Source organism: Hylobates moloch, unplaced genomic scaffold (assembly GCF_009828535.3).
Source record: "Hylobates moloch isolate HMO894 unplaced genomic scaffold, HMol_V3 SCAFFOLD_8, whole genome shotgun sequence".
Lineage (NCBI taxonomy): Eukaryota > Metazoa > Chordata > Mammalia > Primates > Hylobatidae > Hylobates > Hylobates moloch.
Window position 1 is genome coordinate 19,501,970 of NW_026652283.1, and position 27,415 is coordinate 19,529,384.

The 27,415-nt window shown below is 35.2% G+C and overlaps 1 protein-coding gene across 2 annotated transcripts in view; it reads left to right on the top strand.

Annotated features, from left to right (window-relative positions):
• The window catches only part of SLCO1B3 (solute carrier organic anion transporter family member 1B3), a 98,266-nt gene that overhangs the window by 3,655 nt on the left and 67,196 nt on the right, over window positions 1–27,415 (top strand). Inside the window, exons 3-4 of one of the 2 annotated variants that reach the window (XM_032159782.2) lie at window positions 1,593–1,706; window positions 3,728–3,876. In XM_032159782.2, coding sequence (XP_032015673.1) covers window positions 3,793–3,876 — 84 coding nt within the window. In that variant the 5' untranslated portion in view covers window positions 1,593–1,706; window positions 3,728–3,792. Of the gene's footprint in view, window positions 1–1,592; window positions 1,707–3,727; window positions 3,877–7,482; window positions 7,531–27,415 lie in introns of those variants that run through there. The other variant, XM_032159783.1, reaches the window with a different exon arrangement.

The following is a 27,415-nucleotide window of genomic DNA, read 5'->3' on the forward strand; positions in this document are numbered from 1 at the left end:
TTTTTTTTTTTTGAGAAGGAGTTTCGCTCTTGTTGCCCAGGCTGGAGTGCAATGGCACGATCTCAGCTCACCACAACCTCAGCCTCCTGGGTTCAAGTGATTCTCCTGCCTGAGCTTCCAGAGTAGCTGAGATTACAGGCATGTGCCACCACACCCGGCTAATTTTGTATTTTTAGTAGAAACGGGGTTTCTCCGTGTTGGTCAGGCTGGTCTCGAACTCCCGACCTCAGGTGATCTGCCCGCCTCGGCCTCCCAAAGTGCTGGGATTACAGGCATGAGTCACCGCACCCAGCCTACTTGATACAATTTAACATTTCTGAGAGATGAGGAACCAAGTGCCCACATTTCTTATTTTTCTGGATGGGTATTTTATCTGAACATAGAGAGGTGTGGAATAGTTGTCTTGGAAAGTAGGGGAAATAACAGAAAAAAGTAATGATTATTCAGGTATGTTCTCCAGTGTTACAGAAGGATGAGAGAGTTTATTTCAACTAGAGGTAAATAGGGAAACATTAAAGTGGTGTGATTTGAAGCCGCATTACAGCCAAGAGATAGGGAAGGACATTCGAGGAATGGAAGACATATACATGAAGGTAGAGAGCTTTTCTCTTGGGACAGTGGTTCCATACGTCTGCAAGTGCTTATGGTTGTATTGGGAAATGGGACTAAAAACATGGATTGATTTAGGCTGTGAAGACCCTCAAATAGGAAGTGTAAGTTTTATTTTTGTTGTAAGAGGGATCTTTGAATGATTCCAAGAATGGACATGATATGCATAGGAAAGAAAGCAAGCTGGAAGACAGGACAACTAGAAGTTAATCAATTGAAAGAAACAAGGCTTGATTGGTGAGATAATAGTCTTCAAGCCTTCAAGAATATTTGTTTAGTATAAAGAGAAAGAAAACTCTAAAGCTGAAGGAAGACTATCTACCTTGCAAGTCATTCAAAAAGATTTGCAATTATAGAATTAATTGGTAAAAAATATTTCAAACTTTTATGAAGAAACAGAAAGAGATATTCGTGGAAAAAGTGGTGTAAATTTTTTAAGGGGCTGCTTATTACCTTGAGACCACCAAATTATTGATTTTTTTCCTCACCTCACCAACAAAACACATACAAAAAGTGGAATAATTGAACTTCTCTTAGAGATACATAGGTATGGGTTTCTCCATTCATGAGTGTATTTATATACACTCGCATATACATAAGTGATAATATCTTCAGATGTTGATTTTTCCATATTCATGCATTATCCACTAAATATGCATTATATATATTTATGGTTTTTATACATTTATAATATAGAGAATCAATAAACCCTTGTTGAGTAAATTAATGCATAAAATATGCAGTAGATCTTCATTATTCACAGATTCTATATTAGAAAATTTGTCTAAACACTAAAATTTATTTGTGACACCAAAATTAATACTGCTGGGCTTTTGTGACCATTGGCATGCATGAGCAGAGTGGCGAAAAATTTGAGTTGCTCTGTTTCCGATTGAAGTGGAACAAAGTGAAGCTCTGCCTTCCTGTCTCAGCTCCCATACTATAAACTTCATGGTATATTTATCGCCACATTGTTTCCATAGTTGTGCTTTGCGATGCTGAGTTTACTGTTTTAAATGGACTTCAAGCATAGCCCTGAAGTGTTGTCCCATGTTCCTACCTCCAAGAGTGCCTGACAGAAGAGGTACATATGCTATGTAAGTTTCCTTCAGGCATGAACTACAGTGCTATTGGCCACTAATTCAATGTTAATGAATCAACAGTATATATTAAGTGTCTTTAAACAAAAACATACATAAAACATTATATATTAAGTTAGGTATTGATCCGTTGATGAAAATATTGTGACCAAAGCCACACAGTCACCTAACGCTGTATCTCTTCTAGGAATGATGGATTAATATTTGCAAATTCAGTGTTCCCAGCAACTTTATGGAACATAATTATTGCAAAAAGTGAGAATCAATTGTACATATAACCTATTATCATACATATTATATAATCAGTATCCTATTACAAATCGGATGCTTATATAGATAGCTTTGATATTTATATACTTAGATATTTACATATCTAAGGTATCTATATAAGCAGCTACATAGCATATATCTACATAGCATATATATCTACGTATATATGCTATATACATAACATATACCTATATCTATGTTATGTATCTGCTTATATACTTTATATGCATAAATATGTGTTATGCACACATGTATGAACAAGAATACATCTCTAAACCTTATAAATATTCCACTGTTCTGTATAAAAGAGTCAACTGATGTAAAAAATGGACTCATTTTACTGGTCTTTAAAATAGGGGCTTAATAACTCTCAAACTTATGATTTCTCTTTGACTTCAAAACTTCACTTGTAGGAATTTATCCTACAGATATGACCACACATAAATAAGGTGACATATAACATATTAAGAACATTTTCTAATATGAAATAATTAGATATAAGCTAAATAGTTATCAATATAGAACTAGTTACATATATTATGAACAACAGAATATGCTGCTACCATAAGCAAAATGAGGATTTTTATTAATATAAAGTATATACAGAAGATAAAAAGGTAGAGTGCAGTGGTACTGGTATGCTTATATTTATATTAAAAGGGAAAATATTATGTATTTAATTAAAAATGCATATTAAGGCCGGGTGTGGTGGTTCACGCCTGTAATCCCAGCACTTTGGGAGGCCGGGGTGGGTGGATCAGGAGGTCAGGAGATCGAGACCATGCTGGCTAACACGGTGAAACCCCGTCTCTACTAAAAATACAAAAAAATTAGCTGGGCGTTGTGGCACGCACCTGAGCCTGTGGTCCCAGCTACTCGGGAGGCTGAGGCAGGAGAATGGCGTGAACCTGGGAGGCAGAGCTTACAGTGAGCCGAGATCACACTACTGCACTCCAGCCTGGGAGACAGAGCAAGACTCCATCTCAAAAAAAAAAAAAAAATGCATACCAGATTTCTGGATAAGGGGACAAAGGTTATAAGAAGAATGTTTGCCTTTTCTTTTTTTTTTTTTTCCATTTTCAACTACATGCATGTATTTTCTCTTGAAAAATAAATGGATAAACCCTAAATACAGTAAGATCATGATGATGGTAAGGTCAAGCATGATCAGAGTCTCTCTGAGAGATACTTGGAATACATTTTGCTCTTTTAAACAAATCCAAACTTTATCTGCTTTTTCAGCCTTGTTCCATAGGCATCTCCTCTATGAAACTGACTGAGGCTATCCTAATTACTATTATTTACATTATTTTTCAACCCATTTTGAGTATCCAGTATGTGCAAGTCATCATTTGGCATTTTATAAACCTATAAGGATAACGTAAACATAAATTTCCTTTCATAAATCTTGTAATCTGGATATGTAGAAAATATACAAATTTTAATTCCTATAATTTAAAATTGTTGTTCATACAATCTAGTGTGTAGTTTTATATTATTTACTTGTTTCAAATTTCTCTCTATGAAAATTGTTTTTCTAAGTAAATTATAATCTCTTTAGGCTAGGAGTTTGTGTCTGTCTTTCCTCCTCTGTGTCCAGCATTGACCCAGTCCTGTGGTCAGGAAATAGCAGGCCCTGAGTGAATATTAGAGAATGATTGATTGATTGATATTGAGCTTGTGGCTTTTCCTATTTTAAATTGTATATTGTTAAAGTAAAATAAATTATACTTTTTCTTTTTTAACAGGTGATCATTTCAAACCAAGCATCAGCAACAATTAAAAACATTCACGTGTTATCTGTAGTTTAATCATGGACCAACATCAACATTTGAATAAAACAGCAGAATCAGAATCTTCAGAGAAAAAGAAAACAAGACGCTGCAATGGATTCAAGGTAGAATGGGTTTTATATTTTCAAACTAAAATAAGTTAATGGAAAATTTTTATGTATAGAAATTTTCCTATCCCAATGATGCTATATCTAAATTTATCAAAAACTTATTTTTTAGGAGTACTCCTCAGAGTTCTATAGCTGATTACAAACTGTCCTATGAAAGGATTAAAGTAAAAAAAAATTGTGAATGACAAAAATCTTAGAACAGCCATGGTTAAAGACGCCATTGACAAGTAAATTTGTTTTCTTCTGTGGCATACAGCAATTTTACATAATAATCGTAATTACTACTGACAACATCTACTAAGACATATTAGAATCACAGGAATGGCATATATTTTTGGAACACATAATAATAACACATTCACATAAATATAATATAATCCAAAGAAGGTTAAATGTCATTGTTTATTTGACAGTGCTTCCTGTATGACTTTACTATACCAAATAAGTCAAATATATCTCTTTTGGACTTCCAGAGATCTATTATTAATAAATATATGAAGTCAAAGTACTAATTTTACAAAATTTGGAAAGTCTGTCAAATGTCAGAAGTTTAAAACACTTAATATGATAATATAGGCTCATAGGTCATTGTAAAATAAATCATTCATTTAGTCAAAGTGATAACTCAAAGTTTTTTTTAAAAAGCCAAAAATCTTTATTTTTTGAGAGAGGAGACTTAATTTCCCAAACAATGAGCGCTAAGAGAGACTGCATGAGGCCAATTAAATCTGTCTCTCAAATCTTATAAACAAATCTATTAAATTTTAATAATTTTGACCATAAGCTATAATTTCCATAAACCTTTAAATAACCTTTTAATGTTTTTTTAAATTAAAAAAAATGGGTTAATGCTATAAGAACCTTGTTTATCTAACACAGGGGCCCTGATGCTGGTCTTTCATCAACCTGTAATATTAATGTATAATTTATATGGAAACTCTGAACTAAGTTTATCTCTCAAAATTGGCCCTTATAATTTAACAGATGCATGTCTTCTGTGACAGTCCCTGGGATTAGAGGGGTTCAGCAGTTTTAATTTCTGGCGCTGTGTCTCATGAATGCAGTTTATTTTGATTATCATCTTTTCCTGGGTCTGAAGATGAGGGTTTGACTGGTGTTACGGTTTAAGATTTAGCAGGACTTGGTGTGCTTTTTAGACCCAGAAGTAAAAGCCCTTTAATTTAACAGAATAGGCTGGGCACGGTGGCTCATGCTTGTAATTCAAGTACTTTGGGAGGCTAAGGCAGGCAGATCACTTGCGGTCTGGACTTCAAGACCAGCCTGGCCAACATGGTGAAACCCAGACTCTATTAATAAATATACAAAAATTAGCCAGACATGGTGGTATGCATCTGTAATCCCAGCTGCTCAGAAAGCTGAGACAGGAGAATTGCTTGGATTTGGGAGGCAGAGGTTGCAGTGAGTCGAGATTCTGGCACTGCACTGCAGCCTGGGTGACAGAGCAAGACTCTGTCTCAAAAAAAAAAAAAGCAGAAAGAAAGAAAGAAAAGAAAAACCATGAAAACTTAATAGGACTTTAAAAGCAATACAGAAAGTAAAATGGACGTAATAACCTTAATTTTTAAAATTTGTAAATCTCAATTTTTCTAAGCAAATAAAAACTTAATAAGAATAACAGGAATTATTTTGATAAATGTAAAATCTGTTAGACAAGTTAACAAAAAGAATAAAAAATGTCTTCTACATTATGTTTGCTTTTTCCTGTGAGGAGTACATTTAGATAACATGCAATCAAAACTAATGTAAACCGTACTTGAATTAGTTAGATATAGAAAGAGTGTGTTCCTGGTGATAAATGAAAATTCTTGGTTTCATAGAACAATTAAAGCCACACATCTTGGATATTAGCATTTAATTAAGCTGATTTTTAACCATGGAACTAAATACATCCTTTTAAATTTCATTACCATATTTTAGCTGTGACAAACTGCTGATATTTCAAAAGTAACACAAGTATCAACCCAGAAAAGATTGGATTTAGGAACCAAACCCAGGCTGTCATGGTGAAAAAAGGGCAGAATCTTAGCTACTGAACTACAACATGGGGTAACCACCATTGCTCTTTCATCTTGGCTTGGCTAGGAATAAATGGCCCTGTTATGTACATAAAAGTCCCTCAGGTAATCAATGTATTTTTTTCCTTTTGCTGGTTGTTTTAAAATTTTTCTTTCCTTTTACAGAGGCAGGAATTTAATCAACTCAGTAGGCTTTTTCCCCGTAATTTGGAACTTTTCTTTGGCTTTGACCATGTCGGGTAGAGTTGGTCAAACCTAATGGGAAAAAGACTGAAACAACAAAAACAAACAAATAAAAATCAGTTAAGTCAAACAAACAAACAATTGTACAATTTATAGGATCACTGAGTGCTCTAATGGTAAGGAGAAATTAAGGCCAGCTAGTTGCTAATCTTAACTTTTAGTAATTAAGGAGAATTTCCAAGACAAAAACTACAATTCAGCTACTGCCTAGGAATGGGGCCCAGGCTCAACACTGCTCTCTACCATCCTAGAAGCAGGGAAACACTCAAACTCACCTTCCCTGTGGGAAGTGGGCTGAAACTTCAGAAAGGAGTTGTTGGTCTCCTTCATCATCATGGAGCAGGAAAACTCTCCTTCTTTGTTTGAAGCAAGTGAAACTCCAGAAAAGGTGTTGCACAACAAAATAAATCTTAGATCTTAGCCAAATTTTGAGAGATCAGGCATTCTCTCTGCAGTGGGAGCCCCCTCACCTTGGCAAAATGTGCAATTGGTTTTGTTACAGGAAAGGGGTCCCAATCCAGACCGCAAGAGAGGGTTCTTGGATCTTGCTCAAGAAGGAATTCAGGGCAAGTCCACAGTGAAAAGTGAAAGCAAGTTTATTAAGAAAGTAAAGGAATAAAAGAATGGCTATTCCATAGACAGCAGCCCCGAGGGCTGCTGGTTACCCATTTTTATGGTTATTTCTTGATGATATGCTAAACAAGGGGTGGATTATTCATGCCTCCCCTTTGTAGACCGTATAGGGTAATTTGCTGATGTTGCCATGGCATTTATAAACTGTCGTGGCGCTGGTGGGAGTGTAGCAGTGAGGATGACCAGAAGTTACTCTGTCGCCATTTGGTTTTGGTGGGTTTTGGCCAGCTCCTTTACTGCAACCTGTTTTATCAGTAAGGTCTTTGTGACCTTTATTTTGTGCTGAACTTCTGTCTCATCCTGTGACTTAGAATGCCTTAATTGTCGGGGACTGCAGCCCAGTAGGTTTCAGCCTCATTTTATCCAGCCTCTATTCAGGATGGAGTTGCTCTGGTTCACATGTCTCTGACAGTGTGAGCAATGAAGATAGCTCAAGCTTGTACCTGGCACCCATAGGAGCCTTGTCAAAGGTTAGGGCCATCTCCACTAAGAGTCCTTCCCTTGGTCACCAATTTACAAATTTGTAAATCAAAAGGTATGAGAGACAGGTCTTAATCACTTTAGAAGTTTATTTTGCAAAGGTTAAGGATGCACGGGAGAGACAGACCTGTGCCTTTCTCAAAAGACGATTTTGACGGCTTCAATATTTAAAGGGGAAAAATAGGTTGAAGGGGAAAGAGAGGTGAGGGTATGGTCACAATTCTGAATCCACAGGTTGCCAGAGAAAAATGAGCAGGTAGGTAAATAGTCAACTATGTATTCGTCTTGCACTTAGTAAACTGACACTTTAAACAAGATAAAGTGAACATAGGATACCTACTCCTGGAGATATTTAACCTTTTACCTGTAGCTGTCTGCTTAGGAACAAAAGAAAAAGCCGCTTTTGGTGACTCAGCTTAATTTTGTTTCTTTTGGCATAGTAAATTGGGGTCCCAAGTATTTATTTCCTTTCACAGAATTCACTTGCAATAATGTTAAACAAGGTTCCTTTTAACTTTGTCCAGGGAACATAGAGTTTGTTTGTTTTCTGAGATATCTGGTAAAGTCTATTGTGATGAAATATTTGAATAATATTTCAGCAGAATGGCAATCATAAGGAAAAAGTATTGGCTAATGCAAGTGAATTACCTTCTATTGTCTAAGGGTAATATAATGGGCTTAATTATTTTTACTTTTAAATACTGAGTGTTACAGTGATTTCACTTTCATGTGCATAGCAAAGTGACAACAAACTGGAGGAAGAAATAAGATTTCCAGAGTAATCCCTTAAAGCATATTTGGAATAGAAGCTAGGAGTTAGGAAGATAGCAGTGTATGTAAGGCACATTACCTGCAGTCCAATAAAGAAGCCAGGCCGGGCGCGGTGGCTCACGCCTGTAATCCCAGCACTTTGGGAGGTTGAGGCTGGCAGATCACAAGGTTAGGAGTTCGAGACGAGCCTGGCCAATATGATGAAATCCTGTCTCTACTAAAAATACAAAAATTATCCGGGCATGGTGGCACGTGCCTGTAGTTCCAGCTACTTAGGAGGCTGAGGCAGAAGAGTCACTTGTACCCGGGAGGCAGAGGTTGAAGTGAGCCGAGATCCCGCCACTCCACTCCAGGCTGGGTGACAGAGCGAGACGCCATATCAAAAAAAAAAAAAAAAAAAAAAAAAAAAAAAAAGCCAGTGCTAGGGGAAAATATTTGAATAAGATTAACATCATCGAAAACATTGCTAAATTGATTAATCATATCTACAAGTGATGTTTAGAGGAATCTTTTCACTAAGTTAAATTATTAACATTGAAAGAATATTAACCTCAACAATCACATTACAACAATTTTGTAAAGACTTGTGTGTCTGCAGTTGAATTTAGTTGCATTTCTGTGCCTACTTTGTATTCATGAGGAACAAAAATGTGATGCGATAAAATTTTTAAATAATCAGTATTTTAATTTTTTATGAAGTTTGGGACATCAGACTATCAACAAAGTACTGTTTCAGTAAAAATAATTACGAAAAATCTTAATAATTTTGAAATCTTGTGAATTAGGAGTATGCGCACATACAGACAGAGATAATTAAAACAATGGTAAAAATAGATCTAATTCAGCAACATAAAAAGAGATGGTGAGAGGAACAATAATAGTGGCTAACATTTGTTGAGAACTTACTATATATGAGATACTGTGCTAGTGTTTTGTTTGTGTTAATAGATTTTCTTCCTACCACAGTTCCATCAACCAGATGCTATTATCTCCCTTTGCAGATGAAAAAAACCTAGGTATAGAAAGGCAAATGAATTTCCCTAGTTCTCACAGCTGGTAAAAGATGGAGCCAAGGTCTGAATTCAGGCAGTCTGATTCCAAATTCCATGCTCTCAACTCTGTTTCACATTGCTAAAGTAACTGTGGACTTTTGTACTATTAGTACCCTTAAGCGGTGCGGCCTATTTAATGATATACCTTATTCCATATTATTCAGTATCAAACAACCACGGGCCTTGGTTTACCTGCATGTGTGCACACTAATACACATGTTGTTACTGACTTGCATATACAGACTCAGTGGATGGAAATGTATAAAAGCACAAGTAGATTACAAACCCATTTAAATAAAATGACATACTTTATTTTCTACCATTATTTGATTATTTTCCCTCAGTTTTTTGTGTTGAACCAACTATGTTACATAGAATCTGCCAGTGTATACTTCTTCATTACACTTGTCTTTTCTGCTCTTCAAATTACCTGTACCCCTATATTGTAATGAAAATCTTTAACAACAAAAAAGTAATGATTATTTAAAAAAAAATAGAGCGAAAGAAAAAGTCTCCCCTTTCTGCCTTCATTTTCACTCCCTTTCTGGAATAATCATTCCGCATATGTAACTGCCACCAAGATCCATATCCCACAGGTTTTATCTGGGTCTCTTTTCTCTGGCCATAGTGGCCTTTTTGCTATTTCTCAAACATGCCAAGCACACTTCTGACTTGGGGAATTTTGCACTTCCTTGTTCCTCTTCTAAAATGTTCTTCTTCCAGATGTCTTGTGCTTTCATGTCATTCAGATCTCTTTTTAAAGATTTCTTTACTCCTGAACACCCCATGTAAAATAGCATTCCCTATCCATAACTCTTTAACCAGCTTGATTTTTATAGTATTTATCACCAGCTGACACTAAGACCCCAAAACGCACTTGTGTAGAAGTGCGTTTGCGCACATGTGTGTTTAATGGCGTAAAACAAAAGAAAAATTATTATCTTAGAGATCTAAAATCCAGAAATCAGAAATGAGTGTCAGTGAACTAAACTCAGGGTGTTGGCAAGACCATGTTTCTGAAAATTCTAGGGACAATACACTTCTTTGTCTTCTCCAGTTTCTAGAGTCTGTCTGAATTCCTTGGCTCATGGCCCTTTCCCATGTTCAAAGCTAGTGATGTCCACATCACATGGATACTTCTTTCACATTTAAAGGAGTCTTGTGATTACAATGGATTCACTAGGCCAGGTCAAGTCAATCTCTTTATTTTAAGTCATCTGTTTAGCAACCTTAATTCCATGTGCAATTTTAATATCTCCTTGCCATGTTACCTAACATATTTACAAGTTCTGGAGATTAGGACCTGGATGTCTTTAAGGGTCATTATTCTACCTAAGGTTATATTATATATAACATTACATGTATATATTCTCCATGTATGTGAAGAATATATATATATAGTTTATATATGTTTACTATATATACACACATATATAGTTTGATATATAAATATATATACACATATACATATACACACATATATACATATATTTACTATGTATGTATATACATATATAGTTTGTGTATGTATATTGTACACATATATTTACTATATATACATGAATATATACATATATTGCATATATACACTATATATAGTATATAAAATAGAGTATGTAAACTATTATATACACACAAACTGTGTGTGCATATATATACATACACTTTATGGTATAGAGAGATAGACGATAAATAAATTACATGTATATTACATATATTTACATATTTAATTTATGTAATATGTATTACATATATGTAGTTTATCATCTATCTCTCTATATCATAAAGTGTGTGTGTGTATATATATATATTCACACACACAGTTTGTGTTTAAATAAGTTTATATACTCTTTTATATACTATATATAGTGTATTTATACAATATATGTATATATTCATGTATATATAGTAAACATATGTGTACACATATACATATGTACACATATACATATATAAGCTATATATGTATATACATACATAGTAAACATATGTCTATATATGTGCATATGTGTATATGTATTATATTTATATATATTTATATATTATATATGTGCATATAAAAATATATAAATATATATACACATCTATAATATATAAATGCATACATAGATATAATACATATATACACATATAAAATATATGTATTTATATATCAAACTATATATGTGTGTATATAGTAAACATATATAAACTATATGTATTCATATACATGGAGAAAGTGTATATATATAGTAAACATATATATAAACTGTATGTGTAGTCTTCATATACATGGAGTATATATATAATTATATATAGGTTGTATATATACATATATAGGTTGTAAACTATATATATAGTCTTCATATACATGGAGAATATATATATTATTATATATAGGTTGTATATAATATAACCTTTGGTAGAGTAACAGGTTATATATAATATAACCTTAGGTAGGGTAATGATTATATATATATATATCATAATATATATTATGATATATAACATGTATTTATCCTATATTATATATATAATATATATGTAATTTATTTATCATCTATCTCTCTATACCATAAATTAAGCTCCATGAAAACATAGGTGTTTGATTCACTGTTCTCTCTGGCAAACATCAGTGCTCAGTGTGTATAAGCTGAATGATTGATGCAAGAGGTGGGTCCCTCAGTCTTGGGCAGCTCCACCCCTGTGGCTTTGCAGGGAACAACCCTCCTCCCACCTGCTTTCATCAGCTGGCATTGGGTGTCTGTGGCTTTTCTATGTGCACAGTGCAATCCACAGTGTCAGTGGATCTACCATTCTGGGGTCTGGAGGATCATGGCCCTCTTCTCACAGCTCCACTAAGCAGTGCCCCAGTGGGGACAGTTTGTGGGAGCTCTCGCCCCACATTTCCCTTCTGACTGCCATAGTGAAATTTCTCCATGAGGGCTTCACCCTTGAAGCACACCTCTGCCTGACATCCAAGCATTTCCATACATCCTCTGAAATCTAGGTGGAGGTTCCCAAACTTCACTTCTTGACTTCTGTGCACCTGTAAGCTCAACACCATGTGGAAGCTGCCAAGGCATGGGGCTTTTACCCTCTGAAGCCACAGTCCAAGCTGTATCTTCGCCCCTTTTAGCCATGGCTGGAGTGGCTGGAATGCAGGGCACCAAGTCATAAGACTGCACACAGCAGGGGGGCCCTGGACCAGGCTCAGGAAACCATTTTTCCCTTCTAGACCTCCAGACCTGTGATGGGCGTGGCTGCTCCCAAGGTCTCTGATGTGCCCTGGAGACATTTTCCCCATTGTCTTGGCAATTAACATTTGTCTCCTCATTACTTACTCAAATTTCTGCTGCCTGCTTGAATATCCCCCCAGAAAATGGGTTTTTCTTTCCTACTGCATTGCCAGGCTGCAAATCTTTCACACTTTTATGCTCTGCTTCCTCTTGAACACTTTGCTGCTTAGAAATTTCTTCCACCAGATACCCTAAATCATCTCTCTCAAGTTCAAAGTTCCGCAGATCTCTAGGGCAGGGGCAAAATTCTGCCAGTCTCTTTGCTACAGAATAACAAGAATCACATTTGCTCTAGTTTCCAAAAAGTTTCTCATCTTTATCTGATACCACTTCAGCCTGGACTTTATTGTCCATATCAGTATCAGTGTTTTGATAAAAGCCATTCAACAAGTGTCTAGGAAGTACCAAACTTTCCCACATCTTCCTGTCTTCTGAGCCCTTCAATTCTCTAGGAAGTTCAAACTTCCCCACATTTTCCTGTCTTCTTCTGAGTTCTCCAAACTGTTCCAACTTCTGCCCATTACCCAGTTCCAAAGCTGCTTCCCCATTATCAGGTATCCTGTAGCAATGCCCCACTACCTCAGTACCAATTTACTGTATTATTCCATTCTCATGCTGCTAGGAAGAAATACTGAAGACTGGGTAATTTATAAAGAAAAAGAAGTTTAATGGACTCACAATTTCAAATGGCAAGGGAGGCCTCACAATCATGGTGAAAGGCAGAGGAGCAAAGGTACATCTTACACGGCAGCAGGCAAAAGAGTGTGTACAGGAGAACTGCGCTTTATAAAATAATCAGATCTTGTGAGACTTATTCACTATCACAAGAACAGCATAGGAAAAACCCATCCCCATGATAAAGTTAGCTCCCACTGGGTCCCTCCCATGATACATGGGGGTTATGGGAGCTACAAGTTAAGATGAGATTTCAGTGGGGACACAGCCAAAACATATCACTATTATAAATGATAGCTTCTTTTCAAATGAAGTTTATGTGATAGATTACATGAATTGATTTTCATACATTGAACCAGCCATGCATACCTGGAATAAATCCCATTTGATCATAGTATTTAATTATTTTATGTTTCATGTATTATTGAATTTTTTTTACTAATATTTGTTGAGGATTTTTACATCTATGTTCATGAGTGATATCAGTCTACATTTTTTTGTTATTGTAATATCTTGGATTATAGCATCAGGGTAATGCTGGCCTCATGGAATAAGATAGAAAGTATTTCCGATGCTTTTATCCTGTGAAGAAGGTTGTATACAATTAGTATAACATGTTTCTTAAATGTTTGGTATAATTCACCAGTGAAACTATCTGGGCCTCATTCTTTCTGTTTTTTGTTTTGTTTTGTTTTTTTGAGATGGAGTCTCGCTCCGTTACCCAGGCTGGAGTGCAGTGGCGCTATCTCAGCTCACTGCAACCTCTGCCTCCCTGGTTCATGCCATTCTCCTGCCTCAGCCTCCTGAGTAGCTGGGACTACAGGCACCCGCCTCTACGCCTTGCTAATTTTTTGTTTTTTTACTAGAGTTGGGGTTTCACTGTGTTAGCCAGGATGGTCTCAATCTCCTGACCTCGGGATCCGCCTGCCTTGGCCTCCCAAAGTGCTGGGATTACAGGCATGAGCCACCGTGCTTGGCCCATTCTTTCAGTTTTTGAAGGTTATTACTTGACAATCTAATTTCTTAAACAGATAAAGGCCTAATTCAGATCATCAATTTTTTCTTGTAAGAGTTTGAGTAGATTGTTTATTTTGGGAAATTGGTCGATTTAATTTAGGTTATTATAATTGCAGGTATAGTTTTTTCATAGTATTTCATTATTATCCTTTTAATGTCTGTGGGATTTGTAGTGGTATCCTCTCTGTTATTTCTGATATTGGTAGTTAGTATTCACTGTCTTTTTCTTTCCATTAGTTAACCTGGTTAGAAGCCTGTAAATTTTATGGATCTTTCTAAAGAACAAGTCTTTGGTTGTGTATATTTTCTCTATTGAGTTCCTTTTTTTAATGTCATTGACTTATGTTTTAATTTTTATTATTAACTTTCTTCTTCTTGCTTTGAATTTCACTTGCTGTTTTTTTCCGAGTTTCCTAAGGTAGGAACTTAAATACTGATTTTAAATCTTTCCTCTTTTCTCACATATATATTCAGTGCAATAAATTTTCCTCTAAGCATTGCTTTTGCTACCTCCCACAAATTTTGATGAATTGTATTTTTATTTTTATTTAGTCAAAATATTTAAAAATTTATCTTGAGATTTCCTTTGACCTAAGTGTTACTTAAAAATGTGTTATTTAGTCTCTACATATTTGGAGATTTTTCCAGTTATTTCTGTTATTGATTCTACTTTAATTCTATTGTTGTCTGAGAACAAATGCTATCACTTCTTTTTGAAAATAAATTGGATAAGATATATTTTATGTCTTAGAATGTGGTCTCTCTTGGTGAATGTTCCATGTGAGCTTAAGAATGTCTATTCTACTGTTGTTGGATATAATACATGAAGTTATAAAGTAATATATAGATGTTAATTATATCCAGTTGATTAATGGTGTTATTAAGGTCTATTTTCTATCTGTTTCTGCCTGCTGGATTTGTTCCCTTCCCACAGAGGAGTATTGATGTCTCCAACTATGATAGTGTTTTCATCTATTTCTCCTTGCAGTTCTAGCAGTTTTTACTTCATAGAATTTGATGCTCTGTTGTTGGGTGCATATATGTTAAGGAGTATTATATCTTTTTTGAGAACTGATGTCCTTATTATTCTGTAATGCCTCCTCCCACCTATTTTTAACCTCTGATAACTTTCCTTGCTTTGAAGTTTGCTGTGTCTGAAATTAATTTAGCTATTCCTGACTTCTTTTGATTATTGTTAGCACAGAATATTTTTCTCCATCCATTTACTTTTAATCTATATGTGTTTTTATATTTAAAGTGGGTGTCATGTATACAACATATAGCTGGCCTTGTTACTTGATTTACTGTCACCTTGTATCTTTTATTTGGTGCATTTAGATCATTGATGTTAAAGTTCATTATTAATATACAGTCATGGAACATTAAATGACAGGAATGCATTCTGAGAAGTGCATTGTCAGACAAATTTTTTAATTTTGCAAACATCATAGACTGTACTTACACAAGCCTAGATAGATTAGCCTGCTATACACCTAGGCTATATGTTATAGCCTATTGCTTTGAGGCTACAAACCTTTACAGCCTGTTACTGCACTAAATACTGCAGGAATTGTAACACAATAAGTAAATTTGTATCTAAACATAGAAAAACTACAGTAAAATATGGTGCTATAATCTAATGGGACAACTATCATATATGCAGTCCACTGATAACTAAGATGTCATTATGTGGTATATGACTTGAGTTGAATTAATATCTACCATACTTCTTACTGTATTTCTATCTGTTCTTTGTTTCTATGTTTGTATTCTACTCTTTTTGTGCTTTTTGTGGTTTCAAATGAGCATTTTATATAATACCATTAATATTTTTTCTCCTTTCTTAGCATATTTGTTATATTTCTTCTTTGACTTATATAGTAGTTGCCCTGGTGCTTGTAAGATATATTTACAACTATTTCAAGTTTACTTTCAAATTACACCATACTGCTTCATGGGTAGTGTAACTTGCAAAACAAATTATTTTTATTTTTCTCTCCCGTTTATTGCATCATTGTGTCATTCTTTTTATTTTAGTGTAAGCATACATAATCAAATACGTTATAGATATTATTATTTTGAATAACTGTTATTTCTTAGATCAATTAATTAAAAAAAACTTTTTAATTTACCTTCACTTATTTTCTGCATTGTCTCCCTGTTTTTATGAAGTTTTGAGCTTCTGATCTATATTATTTTCTCTTTCTCTAAAAAACTGCTCTTAACATCTTGCAAGGCAAGTCTGACAAGAAATTCCTTTAATTTTTGTTTATCTGAGAAATCCTTATTTTTCTTTCATGTTAGAAGATAATTGCACAGGTTTCATAATTTTGAGTTGTTGTTTTCTATCAATGCTTTACTTATTTTTATTCCACTCTTTTTGTGCTAGCATGGTTTCTGAGAAGTCAAATGCAATTCTTATCTTTGTTCCTATATAAGTAAGGATAGGTATTTTATTTTCCCTCTGATTTCTTTTGGGACTTTTTTCCCCTTGTCTTTGATTTTGTGTAGTTTGAAAATGATATTCCTAGGTGGATTCTTTAAAGCATTTATTCTGCTTGTTTTTCTATGAACTTCCAAGATCTGTGGTATGTTGTCTGACATAAATTTGGGGAAATTCTCAGTTATTATTGTTTCAAATATTTCTTCTGTTTCATATTCTCTTTTTAGGGTGTCCCTATTATGTGCATGTTGCTACTGTTGTAGTTATCCCTTAGCTTTTGGGTATTTTCTTCTGATATTTTTCTGTCTTTGTTCATTTTGCTTTTTACTTTTGCAGATTTTAATTGGTATATTCTGAAGCTCATATATCCTTTTCTCAGGTATGCCAAGTATACTAATATGCTTGTCAAAGGAATTATTTATTTCTGCTACAATATTTTGATCTCTAGCATTTGTTTTTGGTTCTTTCTTAGAATTTTTATCTCGGCTTAAATTGCTCATCTCTTCTTGCATACTGTCTCTTTTACTGCTACAGCCCTTAGTATATTGCCCATAGTCATTTTAAATTCCCAGTCTGATAATTCCAACATCTCTGCTATATCTGAGTTTGGTCCTGATTCTTGCTCTGTCTCTTCTAATTGTGTTATTTGCCTTTTAGGTGACTTGTAATATTTCCTTGATAGCAAGGGAGGCTGTATTGGGTAAAAACCTACTCTACATATGCCTTCAATAATGTGTTGGTAAGGCACAGTCCGGAGAAGAGGCATCCTACAGTTCTAAGCTTAGGTATCAGTCTTGGAATGAACCTCTGACTTTGGACCATAAATTTCACAAATGCTTCTCAATTTTTTTTTTTTTATTTATTTTTTTTTTTTGAGATGGAGTCTCACTCTGTTGCCCAGGCTGGAATGCAGTGGTGTGATCTCAGCTCACTGCAGCCTCTCCCTCCCTGGTTCAAGCAATTCTCTGCCTCAACCTCCCAGTAGCTGAGACTACAGGCACCCGACACCACACCCAGCTAATTTTTTTGTATTTTTTAGTAGAGACGGGGTTTCACCATCTTGGCCAGGCTGGTCTTGAACTCCTGACCTCGCAATCCACCCGCTTCGTCTTCCCAAAGTGTCAATTTTTTAAAAAATGTTTTTCTCCCTAGGCAGGATAGGATTGCTAGAGTGGGCTGGAATTGAATATTTCTCTCTAATATGATAGGCTAGAACTGGCTGAAGTTGGGTATTTCCTTTACCTCAGGTCAGATAACACCAGAGCTTATGCTCAGATAACACCAGAGCTTATGAGGCTCCAATTAATTAGTTTTTCCTGAAGGCAAGTCTCATAATCCCTATTAAAAACAAAGTGCTCTGGCCTATTTCAAAATGATTCCTTTCTCTTTCACTCTGCTAGAATGAGAAGATTTTTCTCCAACATTTACTATAAGATGCAGGTCAAGCTCCTGCAGAGAAAATCATCAAAAAATGGGGTCCTCAAGTTGGTCCCCCTGGAGTTATTAGCCCTCAGACTTGTCCAACCTGAGGCTCTAGCAATTCAATTATAGTACATTTTTTTTTCTTTTTTACCCTAGCACTATTTCCTTTCTGGTTTCTGTTTATGAGTTTCTGCTCCAAGAAGCTGTTACTCCTTATATTTACTTTGTCTCTCCATCTCCAGTCTTGGAGACAGTGGTTTGCCACATGTCCTCATCTCTTTTAGGGATCCAAGAATCGTTGCTTTTTCAGTCGGTTTAGTGTTTTACTTGATGTTAGAAAAAAAATGATGCCCTCCAACTTTCTTTTCTGCAAAAGTAGCACCCAAAAGTCCCAGTATATTTTTTTAACTCGTATTCACTTATCTCATGTCTTACCAGTTCTAAACTTCTACTTAAAATTCCACTATAATTTCTTAATTAATACACAAGTTATTTAAAATAAGATTTGCCCCAAATATATGGGGATTCTTATTTAAAAATGTTTTCTACCAGTGCCTGCCATAATTGCACTGTGGCAGATATTGTCTGTATGATACCTACTTTTTGAAACTTGTTGAGTTCTGTTTTTCTTTTCAACTTTTATTTTAGGTTCGGGGGTACATATGCAGGTTTGTTACATAGGTAAATTGTGTGTCATGGGAGTTTGGTGTACAGATTATTTCAGCACTCAGATAATAATCACAGTTACCAACAGGTACTTTTTTAGACTTCACCCTCCTCCTACCTTCTACCCTCAAGTAGGCCTCAACATCTATTGTTCACTTCTTTGTGTCCATGTGTACTGTTGGGACTTTTTTATGTCCAAAAGTATCATCAATTTTTGTAATTCTCCCTCATGTACTTGAGAAAAATGCATATTCTTTGAATTGTTTGATGTAGTTTTTTTTTTTTTTTTTTTTGAGACAGAGTCTCACTCTTTCACCCAGGCTAGAGTGCAGTGGAGCAATCTCGGCTCACTGTAACCTCTGCCAACCAGATTCAAGTGATTCTCCTGCCTCAGCCTCCTGAGTAGGTGGGATTACAGGCACATGACATCACGCCTGGCTAATTTTTGTATTTTTAGTAGAGACAGGGTTTCACTGTATTGGTCAGGCTGGTCTTGAACTCCTGACCTCATGATACACCTGCCTTGGCCCCACAAAGTGCTGGGATTACAGGCATGAGCCACCATGCCCAACCAGATGTAGAATTTTATATGAATTTCATATGTATCTAAGAGGTCAGTCTTGTTAATTGTGTTATTCAGATCTTTTATGTCCTTGCTCATATTTTGACTATTTGACCTATCATAATTGAGAAACAAAGATATGTTGAAATTTCCTCTAGTGACAATAATTCTACTGACTTTTGTTTATATATTTTATACCTATTAAATACATTATTTTATAATCATTGTATCTTTTAGGTTGATATACTTATATCAATATGTAGAAAACTCTATCCATAATGATGTTTGTGTAAATCTATTTGGGCTATTATTTATACAGCTACAAGATTTTTTTAAATTGCTTCCTATTCTTTTACCATCATTAACACTTCCTCATGAATTAGGAATACCTGTTATCAAGATCGCATACTTAGATTTTTCAAAAAATATCCAAACTGAAAAACCTCTGCCTTTAAACTAGCAATTTTGTCCACTTACGTTATTGTTATTTTATATAGTCAAACTTGTTTCTACTATCTTAGAATATTATGCCAATTGACTCCTTTCTCTGTTGCCTTTTAATGTTTTCTTATACTTTTTGAATTGATATATTTATCTCTCTTACAACAAGGCAAATACTGTAGCATATTGCTGTGGTCTGAATATTTGTACTGTCTCTGATCCAAAGGTAGAGACTTTGAGAAGTGATTAGGTCATGAAAGCAGACCCCTCATGAATGGGCTTAGTGTTTTTATAAAAGAGACCCCAGAGAGCTATTTTGCCCTTCCCACTGTGAGATTACTGTGAGAAGATGACCCTCTTCCTGCTGCTGTCCTAATCTCAGACTTTTCAACCTCTGGAACTGTGACAAATTTCTGTTGTTTATAAGGTACTCAGTTTTGTTATATGCTATATTTTGCTATATTTTTAACAGAAGCCCCAAACATACTAAAATACATGTTCTCATGTTCTTTGATATGCCTCTTTAACCTTTATACTCTCTGATACATCTCGATTTTCCATTTAAAAATTTAAATTTTAGATATTATATCTATTTTCTTTCCTTTTCTATTTTTGGTCTCATTTTTTAAAAGACAATTACAAAATTATCAAGTATTTTATTCACCTTGTTTTACAAATCTCACACAATATCTTCAGTATTTGATTCTTGTTTTATTGAAGTATATCTTCTGAATTTGATTTCAGTGTGAATCTTTACATGCCACACTTTTGAGAACTTATATGCTCAATAATATATTTCCTTATAGTTGAATGACTATGTGGCTAAATATAAAATTACAGTTTTAATGTTCTCTTACCTCCATACTTCAAAAGTATTATTCATCCGTGGGGCTCATGCCTATAATCCCAGCACTTTGGGAGGCCGAGGTGGGTGGATCATGAGATCAGGAGATCGAGACCATCCTGGCTAACATGGTGAAACCCTGTCTCTACTAAAAATACAAAAAAATTAGCTGGGTGTGGTGGTGGGCACCTGTAGTCCCAGCTACTCAGGAGGCTGAGGCAGAAGAATGGCAGGAACCCTGGAGGCGGAGCTTGCAGTGAGCCGAGATCACGTCACTGCACTCCAGCCTGGGCAACAGAGTGAGACTCTGTCTCAAAAAAAAAAAAAAAGAAAAGTATTATTAATCTTTTGTATATCCACACTTACTGTTTAAAATTGATGGCTTTCTTTTCTGAAAGACTTCAAATTTTTTTTTTGTCATTGATATTCTTATGTTTTACTAAACTTTCTCCATATATATGTATGTCCTTATGTCTTTTGCTGGGTGTTCAACAGGCACTCTCAATCTGAGGTTTTCACATTTTTGTTGAATATTGGAAAATTTGCATTTATTTTTTATTTTTAAATGTTCTCCTCTTCAACTTATTATACTCCTTTTAAGGAATTCATTATTAAGTTATTGTTAATTTTAATTAAAATCTTTGTACACTTTAAACATATATATGGTATATAAGGTGTGTATATGTGTGTGTGTGTGTGTATATATATATACCTTAAACTTTATATACCTTAAACTTAAAGATATTTATATATACATAAGTTTAAGGTATATAAAGATACCTTACTTACATATATATATATGTATGCATTTCCAAATTTTTAAATAAAATTTCTGCCCAGGCGCAGTGGCTCCCCCGTGTAATCACAGCACTTTGGAAGGCTGAGGTGGGCGGATCACTTGAGGTTGGGAGTTCAGGACCAGCCTGGCCAAGGTTGTGAAACCCCCTCTCTACTAAAATACAAAAATTAGCCAGGCATGGTGGCATATACCCCTGTAGTACCAGTTACTTGGGAAGCTGAGACAGGAGGATCACTTGAACCTAGGAGGCAGTGGTTGCAGTGAGCCGAGATGACACCATTGCACTCCAGCCTGGTTGACAGAGCAAGCATCTCTCTCAAAGAAAAAAAAAAAATTCCATCTTGCATTAATTGATAACCCCCAAATCATTCAGGAGCAGATTGTTTATTTTCCGTGTATTTGTGTAGTTTTAGGGGTTCCTTCTGGAGTTGATTTCTAGTTTTATTCCACTATGCTCTGAAAAAATAGTTGATATTATTTCAATTAAAGAAAAATTATTCAGCTGGGCGCGGTAGCTCACGCCTGTAATCCCAGCACTTTGGGAGGCCAAGGTGGGTGAATCACCTGAGGTCAGGAATTCGAGACCAGCGTGGCCAACATGGTGAAACCACATCTCTATTAAAAATACAAAAATTAGCCAGGTGTGGTGGTGCTTGCCTGTAATCCCAGCTACTTGGGAGGCTGAGGCAGGAGAATTGCTTGAACCCGGGAGGCAGAAGTTGCAGTGAGCTGAGATTGTGTCACTGCACTTTAGCCTGTGTGAAAGAGTGAGACTGTCTAAAAAAAAGAAAACACCAGTTCTATCCCTGCTAAGTTTCAGAGATGGATTCATTGCTAGCCAAGGTGATGGAAGCCATTTTATTGTCCAGCAAGACTTAGACTATGTCATTGAGCTCACCAGGCTGATTGTGACCCTATGTACAAAGTAGCCACATGGGAGAAGCAGATCTACAGATACTGTCAAGATGGTCTTGTACAATTCTACCAGCTTTCTGACCTCTGACCTCTTGGAAAGAGCAGCCCCAGTTAGTGAAAAGGTTTGACCCTGATCAACAATGAGTAGAAACATCATCAGTCCTTTATGTCTTGGGTGCCCCTTGGAAATCACAGAAAGTCAGCTCTCCTGGCTATATGGGACTCTCATCCCAAGACCTACTTTGAACTGAGTAAGAAGCTCACCTGCGACTACTACATTTACCTCAACTTCTCCTTGTATAAACTCACCCCAGCAACACAGGGCAAGGATATAGATTCTTCACTTTGTTCTTTTGTGTTAAATGTTTACAAGGACCTCAGAACTAAAGCCTGTTCTCTGGAGGAAATAAAGAAAATATGTTTAGAGGTGCCTGAATATGAAAAAAAAATTGAGATTTGTTTTGTGATGTATCATATGATCTACATTTGAGAGTGTTCCATGTGTTGATGACAAGAATGTAATTCTGCAGTTTTTGGGTAGAATGTCCTGTCATATCTGTTAGGCTCATTTGTTCTAGAGTATAGTTTAAGTACATTGTTTTTGTTGGCTTTCTCTCTAGATCATGTGGCTAGTGTGGTCAGTGAAGTTTTCAAGTTCTCCACTATAATTGTGTTGCTGTCTACTGATTTCTTAGGTCTAGTAGTAATTATTTTATGAATCTGGGAGCTCCATTGTTAGGTACATAAAAACTTAATCTCTTTTAGTTGGATTGATTCTTCTATCACTATATAATGATCTTCCTTGTCTTTTTTTTTTTTTAACTGTTGTTCTATTCTGTGGAAATGGAAGTCAAAAAGTGAGCAGGAGCTATTCTTATATCAGATAAAACAGACTTTAAAGCAACAACAGTTACATGTATTTATTTCACGTATTCCAATATTTTTTCATTTTCATAGCTTCCTTCTTTTGGTAACATTCACTATAGTTTTGTTTAATATGACGTTGGTTTCCTTTATATCAAAGAGAATAGTTAGAATCGTTCTTTCAAAATTCTGGTCAGTGATTGCAACATATGTGCCATCTATGGGTTGGTTTTTGTTGATTGTCATTTCTCATGAGAATATCTCACATTTTCCTGGACCTTCATATGTGGATAATTTTGAACATTGTTATATTCTTCCAAAGAGTGTTATTCTTTAGTTAGTTAGTTAGTTTCTTTGTTTTATAAGGTATTTAACTTTGTTGACTTGGAATTGCAAACTATGTCTTGGTGTTTTAATCAGCTCAGGCTGCTAAAACAAAAACTATCAACATATATATTTGAAGGATATGCAAACATTCAGTCCTTAACAGATGGTAGTATAAACAATGACAATGAGTGAATTTTCCCAGAAAAAGTATATGAAGTAAAAAGAGAAGAGTGTCTGAAACAAATCCCTGGAAGAACAGGGGATAACCAGAATAACATAATCGATGGATACTTGGGAGGAATGACGAAAAAAATAGGATTTGAGTCATGCAAGCATAGTCAACTCTAAGCTTCTACTGGAAAGGACACAAGGGAGAGTTACGGGAAAGAGAAGGTTCAGTGGGGCAGGGGAGTTATTTTTTAAAATAAAATAAACTGTAGAAGCTTAGAACTGTCTTCTGACTGTAAGTCCAGAAATTTTACCGTTTTACACTAATGAACAGCTTGCCGTGACTGCAGGTAGATAGAGACTTTACCTCTTATCTCGATGCCAGTTGTCTCTTCCTGCCAGTGACACATTAAAATCTGACAATTATGTACATTTGTATCTCTGTTTTGTTTTTATTTGAATAAACTTAAAGCAGAGAGCTGGAGGTTGGTAGTTCACAATTTTAATAAAAATAGAAATTTATCAAGCTTACTGTGAAGCTAGCACTTCATGTTCCTGGAGGTATTTAGAAAGCCTCACATATGCCCAGGGTAGTAGACTCACTTGTAAACACCTGAGAAGACCATAAGCTTTTACCTAAGGCTGATCCTCAGGCTCAGCCCAAGGCTAACCAAAGGTGGAAGAATAAAAAAAAAATAGCTAAAATAAAAATTTATAAGGAAAGAGTTATGGACTGAATATTTGTGCCCTTCTTGCCAATTACATATTGAAACCCTGACCCAAGGTGTTAGTATTTGAGGCTTTTGGCAGGTAAATAGATCATGAGAGAGGAACCCTTCATGATGGGATTTGTGCCCTTGGATAATGTGAGAGAGCCAACTAAATTTTTCCCTCCCTGTGAGGGTACAAGTAGAAGTCAGCTGTCTTCAACCTAAAAGAGGGCCTTCACCAGAATTCAACTGTGTTGGCCCCTTGATCTCAGACAACCCAGCTTTCAGAATTATGAAATATACATGTTTATTTTTCAACCCATTTAGTCTATAGTAATTTATTATAGCAGCCTGAACAAAACCTAAAGACCTGTCATACACCATCAGGTGAACCCGCATACAAATTACAGGGATTTCAGAAGGAGAATAGAGAAAAGGGAAAAAAGAATATTTGAAAAATGGGCTGGCTGAGAACACCACAAATTTGATGAAAGACATAAATCTCAATAGCCTAGAAGCTTAAGGAACTCCAAGTAAAAAAACTGAAAGAAATTCACTTTGAGATATTTTGTAATCAAACCATTAAAAGTCAAAATAATAATAATAATACAGAATCTTGGAAGCAGCTAGAATGGGAATCGTCATGTACAAGTGCTGTCCCATAAGATTAATAACTGATTTCTTATCAGAAACTATGGAGACCAGTGGATGATATATCTAATAAGGGGCTGATATTCAAAGTCTACAAAGAACACTTAAAACTCAATCATAAGAAAACAGCCAATTATAAAATGGGAAAAAGATCTGAACAGATACCTTACTGATGGACATATACAGATGGTAAACAACTATATGAAAACATGGTCGCCGGGCGCGGTGGCTCAAGCCTGTAATCCCAGCACTTTGGGAGGCCGAGGCGGGTGGATCACAAGGTCAGGAGATCGAGACCATCCTGGCTAACATGGTGAAACCCCGTCTCTACTAAAAATACAAAAAAAAAATTAGCCGGGCATGATGGCGGGTGCCTGTAGTCCCAGCTACGCGGGAGGCTGAGGCAGGAGAATGGCGTGAACCCGGGAGGCGGAGCTTGCAGTGAGCCGAGATCGTGCCACTGCACTCCAGCCTGGGTGACAGAGCAAGACTCCATCTCAAAAAAAAAAAAAAAGAAAAGAAAACATGGTCAACATAATATGTCAATAGTGAATTGCCAGTTCAAACAATGACCTTTCGTTACATACTTATTATAGTGAGTAACATTCCAAACACAAAAAATGCCAAATGCTGGCAAATATGAGGAGAAACCAGAATTCTCATTTATTGCTGGTGGGAATGCAAAATGGCAGAACCACTTTGTAAAACAATCTGATAGTTTCTTATGAATCGAAAGACAGGCTTACTGTACAATCCTGCAGTCATAGACCTTAGTATTTACCCAAATGACTTGAAAGCTTATATCCACATAAAAGCCTGCACACAAGTGTTATAGCAGATTTATTTATGATTGTCATGACTTAAAAGCAACCAAGATATCGTTCAGTAGGTGAATAGGTAAACAAACTGTGATACAGTCAAACAATAGAATTTTTTTTAGTGATTAAAAAGAAATGGGACATCAAGTCATAAAAATACATGGAAAGACATCCAAAACATAATTGTAAGCAAAGAAGCAAATCTTAAAATGTTATATATTGTAAGATTTCAAATATATGAGATTCTGGAAAAGAAAAATCTAAAGAGAGGAATGTGCTCAGTAGTTGCCAAGTGTTTGAGGAAGAGAGGAAGAGAGAAAGAAACACAGTGCAGAGGATTTTTAGGTGAGGGAGACTATTGTTTATGATACAGTAATGAAGAAGACCTATCAATATACATTTATCAAAGTCGATAGACTGTACAACACACGAAGTGAACTCTAATGTAAAATATGCTCTTCAGTTAATAATAATGCATCAAAATTGGTTCATCAGTATAAACAAATGTACCACACCAATAGAAGGTAAACATAATAGTAGGGGAAACTATGTGTGGATAGAGGGAATATGTGGAAGCTCTCTGTAATTTATGGTCAGTTTTTTTTTTTGTAAATCTAAATTGCTCTAAAAAATAAAGTCTATTAAGTGTATTAAAAAATTTTCAAGAAAATACTAGCCAATTAATTCCAACAGCACATTTAAAAGATTGTACACCATAACAAAGATGGATTCATCCTGGAAATTTAAGCATGATTAAATACATGAAACTCAAAGTAAGGCAATACATTAAGCAAAGAAAAAAGCCACATGACCATCTTACTAGATGCATTTGACAAAAATCCAACACCCTTTCTCAATACAAACCCCCAGAAAACTAGTAATATAAGGGACCTCTCTCAACATGATAAGGGCATTTATGAAAAATCTTCAGCTGGCATCATATTTCACATTGAAAGACTGAAAGTTTTCTCCCTGTAATTAAAAACATGAATACTCATTTTTACTAATGCTATTCAAGATTGTTCTGGAAGTTCTAGCCTTTTCCGTTAGACAAGAAAAAGAAACAAAAGGCATTCAAATTAGAAAGAAGGAAAACTGTCTTTATTTACAGATAACATAATTATATGTAAAGAAAAGGCCAAAGAATCCACAAGAAATCTACTAGAGCTAATAAATAAAGAAAAATTACATAGTAGAAAATCACACACAACACACACACACACACACACACACATTACTTGTGTTTCTGTACACCAGGGATGAGCGTTGAAAAATAATCAAAGGAGTAAATCCATTTATCATAGCATCTCAAAAATATATATAGGTACAAATTTAAACAAAAAGGTTAAAAAAATCACACACTGTAAACTATAAAACATTGCTTAAAAAATTAAAGACCCACATAAATGGAAAAATATCCAGTGTTTATAGATTATAAAATTTAGTATTTTTGAAATGACAGTACTACCCAGATTTCTCTACAGATTTACCACAAATTCTATCTAAATCCCCACAGCCTTTTTTTTTCTTGCAGACGTGGAAAAATCAATACTGACAGTCATATGAAATGGCAAGGGTCCCCAAATAACCAAAATAATATTGAAAAAATAAAGTTGGAAAAAAACATTTTTAAACTTTTATTTTAACTTCAGGGGTACATGTACAACTTAGTTATGTAGGTAAGTTGTGTGTTGCAGATGTTTGATGTACAGATTATT